Consider the following 16873-nt stretch of genomic DNA (forward strand, 5'->3'; position numbering starts at 1 on the left):
TTGAGTAACGTGATGCAACCCTATAATCTCAAGATTAGACACTAATATCAACAAATGTGTGCTATGTGTTTTAATTCTATAGTTGGATATTGAATATATCAACATAGACAGTGAATGCATGATATTTAAATTTAAAGGAATAGTTTACACAAAAATGTCTCATCCGAGGTGTAGATTAGTTTGTTTCTTCATCAGATTTGAAATGTAGCACTGCATCAGTGTCTCATCAATGGATGCTCTGCAGTGAATGGGTGCCGTCAGAATGAGAGTCTGATAAAAACATCACAATAATCCACAGCACTCCAGTCCATCAGTGAACATCTGGAGAAGACAAAAGATGAAACTAATCCATCCATAACCCATAATAACACTTCCTCCACTTCTCTCACATCAAAATCCAGCGCCAAACGCTTCTTGATTTGAGCAGATTTCTCTCCTGATTCGGACCAGACCACTTTTTCACTAGAGGAAGTGTTTTGATGGATTCGTATTTTAGTTAAAAATGTCATAACGATAGACTTGTTTCTTACAAACACATAGCTTTTGTCTTCTCCAATGCTACATTTCTCCAAATCTGATGAAGAAACAAACTTCATCACTGAGGGTGAGCATGTTTTCAATTTTGGAGGAACTATTCCCTAAAGCATTGTGTTGTTGTTGGACCTCATTGAAGAGCAGTTCTCTGCGCTGTTGTCTCCTGAGGTCCATCATCTTGACGGCCACCACCCGTCCGCTGTGTTTCTCTCGGGCGATGCACACCACACCCGTAGAACCCTCGCCGATCTTCACGAAGTTCTCCAGATATGACCGCGGGTCTCCTTTGTCCACCACCATCTGCAGCGCGGCCTTGAACTGCTCGTGGGTGACTTTGGGCGGGTCGGGCGGCGGTCGGGGCGAGGGGTGCTGAGGGGGTCTGAATGCGGGCGAGCAGGTTCCCGGAGGGCTGTTAGCCAGAGAGCCAGTGGGAGACGGCCGGGGATGAGACGGACTGTCCTGTCTGGGGTAGAGACCCGGGTTTGGGCAGCCCGAGTGTCTCATGAAGGGGTCTGGCCCGGGGGGGCGGTAACTGATGTTGGGCGAGAGGCCGATGGTGTAGCTGGAGGAGGAACGCACCGCTCTGTGAGGTCTGGTGCCGCTCACGAGGGGACTGCTGGTGCCGCTGTGCAGATATCCAGGCTGGAGTCTCACTGCTGCGTCCGCCTGTGTGCAATACAAAGACGACTGGGTTTCCTTCACTTGTTTATCAATATGCATTCATCTAACAAACACTTTTCAAAGGAACTTACATAGTGCACATAGTGCTGAAACATTATTATAATTGTAGGGATCTTAATTATCATTGTTCTCTGCTAAAACTGATCGTGCAGACCAAACCATAAGAGCTGAACCTTGGTCAGATGCTTGTAGTATTGAATGATACTCGGCTCCAAAGACTCGCTTCAATCGACCCAATCAGCGCTACAGTGATCAAAAACACAAAACTGCTCATAACTCCTAAACCATTTGTCGTAGACTCAGAAATGACATTTTTTGGAATCCTTGGGTCAAAACGAACAAAAAAAAACATGTAATTGTCCAAAATCGACTTTTGCGAACTAGTCCTAGGTTTTTAACTCAATCGGAACCAAACCACTGTACAGTACAGTGAATATGAATAATTACCAAAAAAATAAAAAAAAAATTTGAATTTCGACTGACCATTGCATTGTTTGTAAGGGGTGGAGCCACTTTTACTAAAATGTCCAAAAAAAATGTATAAATCGCAAGATGTAAATAGAATTTTTTTGGGGAAAGCCATTATAGCAAGATCTTAACTCACAATTCAGAGGGAAAAAAACTTGTGGGATAAAAACTCCCAAAAAAAAAAAGGTGAGATATAAACTTAAAATTCAGAAAAGTCAGAATTGCGAGACATAAAATTTGAATTCAGAGAAAACTCAAAAATGCGAGATGTAAACGAAAAATCAGTATTACAAGATATAAAAAAAAATCAAGAAAAAGCTAGAATTGTGAGATAAAAAGCACATAAATGACCCTGGAGCACAAACCCGGTCTTAAGTCTCTGGGGTATATTTGTAGAAATAGACAACAATACTTTGTATAAGTCAAAATTATAAATGTATCTTCTATGCCAAAAATCATTAGGATATTAAGTAAAGGTCATGATCCGTTAAGATATTTAGCAAATTTCCTACTTTAAATATATCAAAACGTAATTTCTGATTAGTAATATGCATTGCTAAGAACTTCATCTGAACAACTTTATAGATGATTTTCTCAATATTTAGATTTGTTTCTATCCTTAAGTATTCAGCTTTCATGTATAAATCTGGTTTTGTGGTCCGGGTCACATATTTCTATGCCGTAGCAGAATATTGTTTGGTACCTTCAGGTCGTATGAGGAGTACGGTCTCCCCGGGCTGTTCTGTGGACGGTCCAGCGGTCTGTTAGCGCTCCTCGTGTCCGGCGTCACACCGTCTCCGTGTGTCAAGGTGGGGCTGTAGAAGCAGGTGATGGGGATCTCTCGTCTCATCATGAGAGGCGGCGCAGGTACAGGGATGGACGGCGGAGGACGAGTGCTCATGCTGACCTCGTAAGTGGATTTGGCGCGGGGCAGAACGCCGTTGGGCTGCAGCATCACGCTCTTCTTCGGACCCATGTACGGCGTGCTGCTCTCGCTGTGGAAGTTGCGTGATTTCTCGTCCCAGTGATGGTCAGGCTCGTCCAGGACTTCGTACTGATACACATCGGCCTCGCTGACCTCCCCGAGGCGTCCGAGCGACTGCGGTCTCCTGCGGATCGACGGGCTGCTCCTGCGCAGGGAGTTGGAGCTGGTGACGGACAGACGGCTCATGTCGGACAGCATGGCTGATATATAGTCTCCGTGGCCGATCATGCTGCCGCGCACGATGGTCTGGAGAGAGAACAGAGTCAAGTTTGATTAATGCCAGCTGAAACCGGACGCTATTTAAAGAGCGTGTGAATTCACACTTTCCTCCGAGGAGCCTATTTGTGACAGATTTGTGTTTATGAAACACTGAATGACTCGGAAGACTAAAGCAAGGAGGCTTCTTTTGTTGATGGCTGATGATGCCATTTATGTCACCTTTTTGCTGTATTGATAATATAATATAAAACGCATTTATTTATTCATTTATAATAATAAAATATCAGCTTTTCTGCAAATCAGACTGACAGACTAAGGATTTCTTTATTGCAAATTAAGAGCAAGACAAAGTTAAACCTTTTCATGTTTTGTTAATTGCTGATGATGACATATAAGTCACCTGTATGTCGTTTTTATCATTATTAATATATATAATACTATAAACTCCATCCATCCTAATATATTATTCATAATACAAATATTTCTACAATAGTATTTATATTTTTTGTTTATTGGTGTTTAATCGTTATTTGTTATTTCTTTCTTTTTGTTTGTTTTTTTGTTTTGTTTTGTCTTTATAATGAAAAAGAAAGCGAAGAGAGAAGAGAGTAGTTTTATGATTAATATTTATAATAATATAAACTGCATTTGTTTATTTATTTATTTATTTATATATTTATTATACTATAAAATATGTTATTTATAATAATACAAAATATTTTTACAATGTTATTTATATAGATAAGAAGCCAATGTGACAGAGGATTTTTCCTATTTCTTGTGTGTGATCAAAAAGCATCAAACATAAAATTTAAAAAAAAAATGCAACAATTAATTTAGTGTATGGGACCTTTTCGAGTCACAAATATTAAGGAATGTGAAATACTTTGTGAATTAATTGTGAAGTAGTAAACAATGTTTCTTGAAGCACGTTTTTCAAGAAATGTAGCCCTTAAGCTGGGGAAAAATAAAAATGCATTAAAAAGTTTTGCTATAATACAAGAATATAATTTACAAGAAAATCCCTAACACTTTAATATTATTTATTTTGGATTATTATTATTATTATTATAAAAATGTAAAAAGCATTAAAATGAAAAAGCAACAGATTTTTCAGTTTCCAGGACCTTTTGAGTCACAAACTAGGGTGTGAAAATGTTTTAGTTTTTTTTAAGTTGTAAGCAAAAATTATTGAAGTACTTTTTTTTTTTTTAGAAATGCAGGTGAAAAATAAAAATGCATTAAAACGTTTATCTTTTTTTCACTTGAAAATACAATTTCTATGCAAAAAACATGCTTTTGCCAAACTGTTTCCTACAAATTGTTCAATAAAATTGTTGTTGCAAAAGCCATTTGATGAATTTCATGCATCACGTGACTTTAAAGTGACAGGAATTTAATTTATTCTCATTTGCATTTCAGCTTTTAATATAAATAATCATTGCACAATTATTTATTATTTATTATTTATTAGAAAAAAAGGATGTTTTGGGTTACTAAGATTATTGAAGAAGGTTTTACAACAAAATTGGCAAAAAAATAAAAATGCACTAAAACCTTTTTTCTACAATAGAAGAATATAATTTCCAAGAAAAGCCCTCACCCATTCATTTTATTAATTTGCTCTATTTTTTCTTTCATGCATCTGATCCTAATCGTGCGATGCAAAGACATGCCGTTGTTAATGTATTTACAAATTGTTCAATTAAAAATCTTTATTAATAAAACTTCACATTTGATATAGTGCATGCATCATGTCACCTTAAAGTAATTTTTTGGCTGAATAATGTCGGAAAGTTTTGGAGCTTCTCAAAGCAGTTTTCATTAATGTTTTCTCTGCATGATATATGTATTTGTATATACTGTAATCCTGACCTTCTTTGGCTTGAGCTCCACCGGTGTGATCCGGGAAGGGTCCACCATGGGTTTGGGTCTCCGCAGGTTTTCTATTAAACTCTGCCATTGTGTGGGAAGACCCACGAAGACTCCTCGCTTCGCATCGAACGACGTATGAACGCGATGCTCGAAGTTCTCCGGCGCTGAAATCTCCGGCCTCTTCTTCTTCTTCTTCTTGCGAAACATCGTCAGATCCTACAGCAGAAAGGTGAAATATGAACACAGTTAGCTAACGCTTTACATGAAGCCTTTACATATAATTCATGACAAATGCATTATTTATAATACGTATCTATTCATATTAAGACCATGCATTAAAACAGACGACAACCGATTTCAGATGTAAAACATATATATATATATATATATATATAATAGAAATGGTAAACACTGGTGATAGCTACCATGTTGTATCCATACTTAATGAATCATTTCAGTGTCTATTTTTGTCCTTTTCTTGCAAAGTTGACCTAAATCTGGCCAAAATGCCAAAGAAAAGCTAATAACCCTCGCTCTCTGTTTAGGAAAACTTCCTTTCAGGGCATTTTCTTCTTGCAGCTGAGCTTTCTGAAAGCCAAGGACGTCGAGTGACCTTTTTCTAGTTCACTTCAGGTAATCAATCTTGTCTTGACAGAATTATGCACTGAAAAAAAAAAAAAAAAGAAAACTCAGAAATAGTGATTTTCGCAAATAATTACAAAGAAATGGCAAGTTACACTGCATTAATCCTCTGATGCATGAAAAAGTAGCTTAATTTTGTATATTAAAAAATTAAAAGAGTTAACATTCTGCATGTAAAATACAAAAATAAAACAATAATTGTTTTTATAAACATTAATCAGAATTCTTGGATGTTTCGGGGAGATACAAATGTAATATAATTAATTAAATTACACTTTTTTTATTAAATTGTTTAATTTCATAGCACAATTTAGTTATTTATTTAAAATAAATACAACATCCTCCATATATTTTTTCAAAGTGAACAATGAGTGATTAAAAAATAAAATAAATTAGAAAATACTGTCAGCAACCAGAAAAACAATTAAGTCACCATGTTTAAATAAAATTTTATATGATATATTGTAATACATTTTCTTGCCACTAGTCTGAACATGGAAGCAAAACAGTCCGAAACATAAAAACTTATCTGTGCATGAAAATACAATAGTTTTGCATGTAGTGCATAGCTTTTCTCTGATGTTTCTCCTCCTGATAATTCAAAGTCAAAACTTTTATGCATTTGTGCATCACTGACATTTTTTTTCAACAGCATACATTAAAAAATTACAGTTTTACAGTCTTTTGCAAACTGACAATAACAGTGAACGCCTCTTTAAGTGCTTGTCCTTGAGAAGAAGTGCTTCTTTATACAGCAGGACTATTTATTTAAAGGAATAGTTCAGCCAAAAACAAAGGATTTGGAGAAATGTAGCATTGCATCAGTGTCTCATCAATGGATGCTCAAACCAGCATTAAGACCTTTTTAATATCTAAAATATGATATTACCATTTTAACACTCCCTTCAGTGAAAAAGTGCATCAAAATCCAGTCACATATTAGTTTAGATCTGTTTAAACGCTGCTTGATCTGTGCAGATTTCTCTCCTGATTCAGACCAGAACACTTTTTCACTGGAGGAAGTGATATAATGATTATAGACTCTATGTGTTTGAGTTAAAATCATCTTAATGCTGGATGTGTTTCATCTTTTGTTGTTCACTGATGGACTGGAGCGCTGTGGATTATTGTGATGTTTTTATCTGACTCTCATTCTGACGGCACCCATTCACTGCAGAGCATCCATTGATGAGACACTGATGCAGTGCTACATTTCTACAAACCTGATGAAGAAACAAACACTTGGAACCTTGAGGGTGATGACATTCTCAGAAAAAAATTAAAAATAAAAATAACATTTTGTCAAATAAGTAAATTTCTTCATACAGATTTTGTATTTATTTATTTATTGCCTGGGAAGCGTTTCACATCTGCGTGCATGTTCAGGAGAGCATAAGTGTATAAGTGATGCAATCTTTGTTATTTTGTTTCTCTCTTTGTATTCTGTAACATCTGTCCCAACAATATCACATATCAGATATATAATTATTAAAAAATAACTCTCATAAAGCAACATATTTTTGCTATTTGACAAATGAATTTTCATTACATTGTTTTCCAGTTAATGATTACTGCATTCAGATTTTTTTTTAAAACTTTTAAAGATTGCATTTAAAGATAAAACACTTTAGATATAAAATATCATATATAACATATATTTATAAATAGATATATATAGTCCATAAAATTAGCATAGCTAGAAAAGAAAAAAATAAATTATATTTTATTTTATCATATAAAATATAATGGTAATTGCAATGCTGCTTTTTAAATATATTACAAAAATATTTTATTAATTAAAATATTACATATTATAGCAGAATATCTAAAAATATATAACATATAAATCATATAAAATTTCTTAGATATAAGCATAATCAGAAAATTGAATTTAAAATGACGTGCAAATTCTAAAAGGTGTTAACACAAGTGTGTTGAATGACACAAAGATGAGGAAGATTCTGTGTGTTTATGATGTTTCTCCTGGATTTGAGTGTTTTATTCATTTCTGTCAACAGTAGTGTTACTAAAATTACTTCATATAAAAGCATCTGCCAAATGCATGAATTTAAATCCTCTTACAGATGCTTTAAAATCATATACAACGATGATAAATATTTTGTTTTCTCTGTTTATTTAAATAAATAGTTCTGTCATGCTACAGAATATATGCATGCTCTGCATATTTGATCTGTCAATCATCTCCACATAATTCAACTTAAAAGTTCAGCTGATTTACTAATCGTATCATTTTTACTCATAATAAGGGTAATAATTATAATACATTGATTAAATCACGGTCTGTCTCTCATTACTCATGTCCAAACCACCCAAACAGTAGATCTGAACTAGCAGAGAATGAAATTTACAGCTTTATTTTTATCACTTCGCAGACTTGCAAGTAATTTGTTTTATAATTATCCCTCTCCGAACATTACACACATTATATAAAGTGTGAGATGTGATGATTCACTTTACTGCAGAATTCAGAACAAATGCATTTCTAAATATCTATATCTATATCTAATCTATATATAATATATTCTCTTCATTAGTGCAATCTTTTAAAATCAGTATGCAGTGAGAAAAGAATGTCATGCAAAGTATTTAAATGAAAGTATATATCTGATGAGTGATAATAAATGTAAATGCTTTGCAAAATGTTCCTTTTATTAAGACAATTCCTTTTTAATATCAGAAATTACTTTAAAAAATAAACACGTACTTCAGCTGTGATCATTTGTCTTCTGATAATTTAATTTAATTTAATTTAATTTAATTTAATTTAATTTAATTTAATTTAATTTTATTTAATTTAATTTTATTTAATTTTATTTAATTTTATTTAATTTTATTTAATTTTATTTAATTTTATTTAGCTTTTTTTTTTGCCCTAGCAGCTCATAAATTATAATGAATTATGTTATATGTGTAATTTTAATAGTTTATTTTCAGTGGTAATTCTCAATACAATTTCTATTGTTTGTTTGTTTCAACAGGAACAATGTGGAAAAACATTAATTAAAGATGTTTTGCACCAGATTTAGATTTATTGTGTTAACACTGTGTGAAATGTTCTATCCCACAATGCAATGTGCTTGACTTGAGTAATTCACTCAAACTGGCAAACAATATTTAACACAAAATTGGAATAAAATGCAGAAATAAAATAAAAAGTAAGTGATAATAGGATGCTAGTTAGTGTATTAAGCATGCAACTTTGTGAGGTCACTGCATAGTGACCCACATCTAGTTTAGATCACTGAAAATGTGCATCATTCAATCATTTACTCTTTGACCTACACTGAAATCCCCATATCGCCAGAAAAAGCCTTAAAAATTAAGCTACCAAAAGAAAAATAAGTTAAGAACCAGCATCTATAAATTTATCAAGATATCTTAATTGCTTCTTGAGTTACAGCAATGCAAGCTTTGGAGGGAAAAACACTAAAAGTGCTTTTCCCCTTTATTGAATGGTCACCATTGGCATATAATGCAACCAAGATGGTCAACAGATTTTACTAACAGGCCTGCCATGCTCTGTGTAAAAATAATATAACGATGCTGCAGTCTTTCTAAGGTCATTTTGGCTCTAAAATCGAAATCTTCAAGACAGTGGATTACTCAGTAAACCTACATCCATGACATTTAATATTTTGACTTCCTTCTTCATTTATGTATTTCTTTAACCAGAAAACAAATCTAATCACAATCACCCACATGCATGTCATTTCATGCTAACGAAATGCACAACATTCATGCACTGTCTGAGTATGTATGTGTGCATCTGCATGCTTGTGTGGAACGTGTTTCTGGGCTAAATGGAAAATAATATATATATATGATTTTTATTATATATCTGCATGAAGATCCAGCCATCTTTTCTGATGCAAAGCCTAAACCAGGATACATTTTGAGTGTCAGTTTGCCATCTGAATCTCTTGTTCTTTCTGCTTCTTCATTCTCCAGGGGATGTTAGGACTCAGTCCCATGCATTCTCATTCACATCTCCAGCGCTTACATAAAGAGTCTCAAACTCTATATTAACATCTCTAGTGCTCAGAGAAGAGGTTTTCATGGGCTGGTTAGTGTCTAAACTTAGGATGACAGAAATAAATGTACTATGTATTACAAGACTTTCCTGATTCTGTTAAATATTCAACTCTCCTGTAACCACAAGACGTTTTGCTCATGTTAAGAAAACTGTAGGAAAACAACTAATTTGTCAGTTGTTGTCATTCACTAAGAATTCCTCAAATCTGATGTTTATATGAACTGTTAACATTGCAATCTGATGAAAGAAGCATGCAATATGACATTGCACTGAAGGAATCAGAGGAAAAAATCATTTTAATTTTGTGGCTCACGGGTCAAAAGTTTTTGAAAGTTTAGACAAGTGGTGGCGCTAGAGAGTTTAAGTCAGAGACTCCAAATTTGCTATGGTGACTTTTCTCACTAGCCTCTATCAGTGTGCCAAATTTCACAACTTTCCCGCATGTGGTTCTATGGGCTGTCATAGACTTGCAGCGGAAGAAATAAATCACACTAATGGATACAATAGGTGCCTATGCATCTGTGGTGCTTGGCCCCTAATAAAAGCCTAATTCATAGTTTTTAAAGCCTCCAGAAACTATCTGCCGCTGGTCTATTAACATTTAATAAAATATTTGCAATTGACAAATAAGTAATTTTGTCAGAATACACTGCTTTTGCCCCATAATGGTGTATTTACAACATCCACCAGCAGAGGCAACCTAACCCTGCCCTACTAACTCATCAACCCTAAACCTAATGAGGAAGAAGAGACTGATTAAAGAAGTTAAGAAGCTCATCATGGCACTGCTGTAAGTAATTGTTTGCCTTCCTAACATATCTGAGACTATTCCTAGAAAGAAAGCTTTTCATGTTACTAATTTAACAAATAAGTTAAACACAACTCGAAAAGATCTGTAGAACGAAGTAGTTCAATGTTTTTTTCAACAGCAAAGCAATGCCAAAGTCATGGGTTTGAATAACTTGATAACATAAGTTGAATTGGATAAAAGTGTCAGCCAAATGCATAAATATAAATTTATACATGCATATCTAGATATGACTAAGATCCTGGTATTTCTGAAAGTGCATTTGAAAGTATTTAAATGTTGTTCTGTTTAACAGAATTAAGAGATGCACAAATTCTTGCATTTGGAATGAAATGTGATTATTGGTCGGTTTGAGGTGTTTGCATGAATGCTTTTCATTCACTCTTAAAAATAAAGGTTCTGTATAGTTCCAAGAACCTCTTTTATTATCCATAAACCCATAAATGTTCTTCACACATCTACACTTTATAAAATAAATGTTTTTGGAGTGATGCCATAGAGGAATCATTTTGGTTTCCCCAACTAACCTTTCAATGATCGGTTCCTAAAAGCATGAAATCATTTTAAGAACCTTTTCCACGGCACTATAAAGAACCTTTTATTCAAGGGAAAGGTTCCATTGATGTTAAAAGGTCCTCATGGGACTAGATCCCAATAAAGAGCCTTTATTTGTAAGAAAAACTGGTTCTTTTAAAAACTGTCCATTGAAAGATTCTTTGGAGAACCAAAATTGGTTAATCTACACTCAGTCTCTTAATAATGACGGTTCTTCATTGGCATTGCTGGTTCCATTGCGAACATCTAAGGATTGTTTACACTGGACAAGAGGTTCTTTAAAGTGGAAAAAAAAATATTTAGATTGTTAAGATATCTTTCACACTTACACTCTTTAAAATAAAAGTTTCAAAAGATCAGTTCCTAAAAGAACTCATTTTTTCTTAGTATGATAAACATTTTAATTAAGAACCGTATCCACTATAAAGAATAAAGGAAGTTTCCATTGATGTTAAAAGCTCCTCAACCACGGATGCCAAGAAACAGCCTTTATTTTAAGAAGATAAAAGTGGTTCTTTCAAGAACTGTTCGGTGAAAGGTTCTTCAAAGAACCAAAAAATTGTTCTTCAATGGCATCGCTGCATAAAATCCCTTTTATTTTTAAGTTTGACTGACTCTTCACTTTGAAAATGTCAAAGCTGCATCTGCGCTTCACTCTTTGGAGAACATCTAGATGTGCTTCTGAGGGTGCCTCGAATGTCCTATAATTCTCTGGAGGGACTTTAATATATCAGCTTCGTTATGGGATGAACTTTGCAAGGTTGACTTTGAGTGAAGAAGCCCAAATGATGCCTCGAGTATGTTTTCATCCTTGCATGCAAATGCATCGCGAGAGAGTCTGAGGAGGAGGGGTTGCGCGAGGGGGAAGGAAGGTAAAAGCATGTCCTCATCAGCACAGCTTTACCTTCTCATTCTGCCTTTATTATCTATCTATCTGTGCGTCTTTCTCCGGCGATGCAACACAAAGCAGCGGCGCGCGCGGCAGCATCATGAGCTCGCGTATAGATGTCAAAACGCCGCTCTTCTTACCTTGCCGTTGTGCGGTGAGGACTTCACGAGCCTCTCCTGCTGGGAACAGGCTTTGTGGTGCTGTATGAGCTCAATCAGCCTCCCACTGCAGGATGCCGCGATGCATTTCTGCCATCTCTGAGAGATGATGCTCCAAGCCGCGCATCTGATCTCCCTGCATCCCTCGCTACCGTGATGATTGCATGGAGAAAACTAGGTACAATCCACATCTAAGAGGAAACGAGAACAGCCTGCATCCTCTCTCTCTCTCTCCTCGACCTCCAGTGTGTAGGAGACGGTTCACGCCCCCTCTGTCGTCGTGGTGAAGCGTTTCCACGTGAGCGCGTGATTTGCAGACATGGGGACTTGTGACTTGGTGACTTGGACTCGAGTCGACTCGAGTCGCTATTTTTAGGACTTGAGACTTGACTCGGACTTGGAAGTTAAAGACTCGGGACTTGACTTGACTTGAGACACGATGACTTGAATGACTTGAGTGTTAATCACATCATGTTTTCAGTTTGAATATAAAATATATAAATTATTTTTTAAAATAAAGTTGATTACTCAGCTGGAGCGCAGGCTGAGAATAGCGTCGTGACTGGATCAGGACACTATCATCAGTCATGCCCTCTCTACCTTACACACACCACGCCCACTTAAATCAGATATCACATCACATCAACATGTCAGCCTGAGAGGTACCGAGGGTCATCGCTTTTGTCTTCAATAATTCGCGACTAAAAACGCGTGGAAAACGCTAGTCGCGCCGCTTTCTCCTTCTTTCCAAAGCGCTCGGGCAGAAGTGCTCCTGGGGCGTCTGTCGTTGCTAAGCATCCATGACACGCTCTCTCTCTCAATGAAGACGTAGAAATTTCAGCAAAGGATAAATGGATTTGCAGCACTAAAAATCGCTCGCAGTAGCTCTGCTACTAAATTCATTTCAAAATGGCAATCCATATACAGCTATGAACAGCTGTTCCTTCATCTTAGCTGAGCTTTCAACGTTGATACGGGAAAGGATGAAGCTGATTGGTTAGTTATTGTCACATGACCTGCGGTGCGCTTGCGGCATTCTGAAAAGTTTAGATGTTTTTAACTCGATGCGGTGCGACGCGCGCGCGTTGCTTCCATTATGAGCGCGCATACCGCGCGCCTACATTGGAAATAACGTACTTGCGCGCGCAAAAGACGTGATGTGAACGGCCCCTAATGATCCGCTAGCAGGCCGTCAAAAAACGCATTCCAGGGGCGGCGCTAGGGCTGGGCTAAGGGGGCATAAGCCCCGAATATTTTGTTACCTTGTCTTTCTCATAGAGCAAAACAATTAATCAGAAAAACGAATGTAGCTGCCGCGATTACCCAATCATGACAAGTGCATATTACATACATATATATATATATATATATATATACAGTACAGAATATAAATATGACGTATTTTAAGTTGTTTCATACTTTGTTATGTACAGTACAGACCAAAAGTTTGGACACACCTTCTCATTCAAAGAGTTTTCTTTATTTTCATGACTATGAAAATTGTAGAGTCACACTGAAGGCATCAAGGGCTATTTGAGCAAGAAGGAGAGTGATGGGGTGCTGCACCAGATGACCTGGCCTCCACAGTCACCGGACCTGAACCCAATCGAGATGGTTTAGGGGTGAGCTGGACCGCAGACAGAAGGCAAAAGGACCAGCAAGTGCTAAGCATCTCTCGGGGAACTCCTTCAAGACTGTTGAAGACCATTTCAGGTGACTACCTCTTGAAGCTAATCAAGAGAATGCCAAGAGTGTGCAAAGCAGTAATCAAAGCAAAAGGTGGCTACTTTGAAGAACCTAGAATATGACATATTTTGGTTGTTTCACACTTTTTTTTTATGTATATAATTCCATATATAATTCCACATGTGTTAATTCATAGTTTAATGTTGTATGTAAACTGTGTTTGAGAGAGAGAGAGAGAGAGAGAGGTGTTCAGAGAGGAGTCTGTTGGATGTTTAGCTATTATTTGTTTTATGGACTCAATGTTGAAAATGTAAAACATTTCAAACACTGTTGGCAGAAGTGAAAAATAAATAATTTTAGGAAGTTACAATTTTGTTTGATTCCATGATGTATTTTACTGAACATGAGTATTTACAATGCAAATCCAAATTATTTTAATTTACTGACAGTTACTTATATCTTGTCTTTTAACTTTATTAAGATCAGATTCTGCAGGTAAAATAACAATATTAAGGTGACTTGACTTGGACTTGACTTGACATAGCTTGTGACTTGACTTGACTTGACTTGCCCAAGAAAAAAATACTTGGGACTTACTTGAGACTTGAAGGTTAAGACTTGAGACTTACTTGAGACTTGCACATGTGTGACTTGGTCCCATCTCTGGTGATTTGAGACAGGTCTCTTCAGTCGCGCGCTGATAAAGCGGTCAGCTCATGAATAATTAATGAGATGAATAGGGTCATGACAGGACAGAAGCTGAATCATCAAATATTTAATACAGTAAACATAGATTACAGAAGAAATACCAGTAATTGTGTTAATTCATTCATCACAATAATAATAAAAAAAGTTTATATAGGCTATTTGCAGGGGTGTCATAGGGTGGCAGATGCCACCCTAAAAGAAAGCCTTGCCACCCCTGCTGCCACCCCAGTTGGCAGCAACAAATTAAGGTTATGGCCAATTTGAAAATTTACAAGCGCGAATCTTTCGTGATTCGTGATCCCGCTCTGAACTCCCGAACTGATTCAAATGATGCGCGATCCCCAAACTAACTAATGATTCGCGAACCCGCTTTGAACTCTCGAACTGATTCAGATGATTCGCGATCCCGCTACGAACTGCCAAACTGACTCAAATGATTCGCGATTCCGCTTTGAACTCCCGAACTGATTCAAATGATTTGGGATCCCCAAACTCTAGTAATTTACAAAGTATTAATACTGTGTTTGTTGTTGTTGTTGTTGCTATAAAAACAGACTTAAGCCATCAATAGCCTTTAAAATGGCTTAAAATGCATTATATAAAAAAATATTCAGGCAATACTGATTGGTTAATAATAACACTGTTACAATACATAATGTAGGCAAATACAAAATAAACAATTTATGTACATGTTATTACAAATGTCATGTGATTACTGCTGTTACACTTACAGGACGATCAAATCCTTGTTAAGGAGACTGACCAAACATTTCATTCAAATATTCACTAAATCTTTCATTTTTGGACAACTTTTTGTTATAGATGACACAGCCTTTAATTTATTCAACAAAAATTTGCATATCACAACCCTTACAAAAATAAACCATGGTTTTATCATAGTAAAACTGCTTAGTTTCCTTTTGCATGATTTCTGAATGCTTGAGACTATAAAATAAATTAGAGTCATAATAAAGTTATAGCCATAGGTCAATGTCGAGAGCTACAATTTATTCATTTAGTTTTTTGTTTGATTAAAGTTATTTTTTCACCCCTATAGGTGTTTTTTTCCATCATCATATTTGGACATCATATATTACAACAATACACCCTTGCTTATGGGAACCCATCTGGCCAGCAGCGGCCCTGAAGGTCTTGTTATACACGTCTCTGGGAACACACACACACACACACACACACACACACTGAAGCACGCGTGGTGTTTTCAGCTCTTCACTATATTAACACATGATGTATGCTACACATGTGCACGTCAGCTCGCTATGAGAGGATTTCACCATTTCATTTGATAAAACTATCGTCATTCATTCGTATCGTATACACAGACTGACAGAAACGACAATGTCATTACGACAACCTGTCAAAATAAACTTTCTGTATAACAGAAATAAAGTACTATTGCACAAGAGAGTATGCTGTACTTCAAGTAAGCCTATTAGCTAATAATAATAGTTAATTAAAAAACACAGAAACTCTGTCTACAACCCACCAAAATAAAAGTTTGGTCTAACTCAAAGAAATTATGTAAGAAATTGCACAGTAAAATATAGTTAAAAGATATACTAAAACATTATTTTAAAGGAATATCACACAAGTTTTCATAGAAGTTTTAACTTGTCAAAACAATAACACTATATTTTTCAAAAACAATTTCTAAAAGTACATTTGTATTTGTGCCTATAATGTTTATTTGTTTATTATTATTGTCAGCTAATAAAACCTATGCTTCATAGACCATATTCATATAACATCTAAGGCTAAATGTAGCTCTTGACTGGTTGAGTTTGATGATGATTAACACTAAACTGTAGAAAACCAGTTGAGTCTCCTCAGCTGTATATGTCATTGGCTGTTAAAGTCTTGTGATTCTTGTAATAAATTGACATATTGATAACACTGAACCTTTTATAATGACATGTGGATGCATACTGTATGTATTAGTTAGTGTGTGGTGCTTATGGGGTATGGTCACTTATTCCTTATATGAACTGTTTCAAATGCAAGACATTGATTGCATGAGATTAAGTTTGTGAATGATAGCTGTGTCCTTTTGTAGTGTGCACATATATTTATCATCAAACTGTGATAACTGTGACTAAATTCAGTATATATATACGTCTGTCATATGTTGCCACCCCTCAACAATTCCTGCCCCCTTCTCACCACCCCATCAGTATTTTTCTAGATCCGCCCCTGATTATTTGAGTGATTAGGATGAATCGATTAAACTATATTTTTAACAGAATTTTTAAATCATTTTAATGGGTTTTTAACTTAATTACTGCACATAAGTCTCCCGTAAGAAAATAAATGACATTTTATCAGCGGTTATCGACGTGTCAGAATCAGCTCATGAATAATTAATTAGATTACAATGAGGGTCGGCTGATGAATCATCAAATATTTGATGCTATAAAATTAGTTCGCAGCAGAAATGCCAGAAGTTACGCTTATTACAATAAAATAAAAACAGACCTATATATGATTTAATATGACGAAATCATATAGGTTTACATATAATTTAATGGGTCCGATTATGTACAGCCCACTGTTTTTACTTTTAATTTGATATACTGCATGTTTACACTTCTAA

The 16873-nt window shown here is 35.6% G+C and overlaps 1 protein-coding gene across 3 annotated transcripts in view; it reads right to left on the minus strand.

Moving 5' to 3' along the window:
* Window positions 1–12168, minus strand: part of LOC127976021 (serine/threonine-protein kinase PAK 6) — an 18279-nt gene extending 6111 nt beyond the window's left edge. Inside the window, exons 1-4 of one of the 3 annotated variants that reach the window (XM_052580113.1) lie at window positions 11851–12168; window positions 4763–4978; window positions 2387–2914; window positions 664–1200 (exon numbers count right to left, since the gene is read on the minus strand). In XM_052580113.1, coding sequence (XP_052436073.1) covers window positions 664–1200; window positions 2387–2914; window positions 4763–4969 — 1272 coding nt within the window. In that variant the 5' untranslated portion in view covers window positions 4970–4978; window positions 11851–12168. Of the gene's footprint in view, window positions 1–663; window positions 1201–2386; window positions 2915–4762; window positions 5056–11850 lie in introns of those variants that run through there. The other 2 variants (XM_052580115.1, XM_052580114.1) reach the window with 2 other exon arrangements.
* Window positions 12169–16873: the final 4705 nt, after the last annotated feature.

This window comes from Carassius gibelio, chromosome B17, assembly GCF_023724105.1.
Source record: "Carassius gibelio isolate Cgi1373 ecotype wild population from Czech Republic chromosome B17, carGib1.2-hapl.c, whole genome shotgun sequence".
In the NCBI taxonomy this organism is placed as follows: Eukaryota; Metazoa; Chordata; class Actinopteri; order Cypriniformes; family Cyprinidae; genus Carassius; species Carassius gibelio.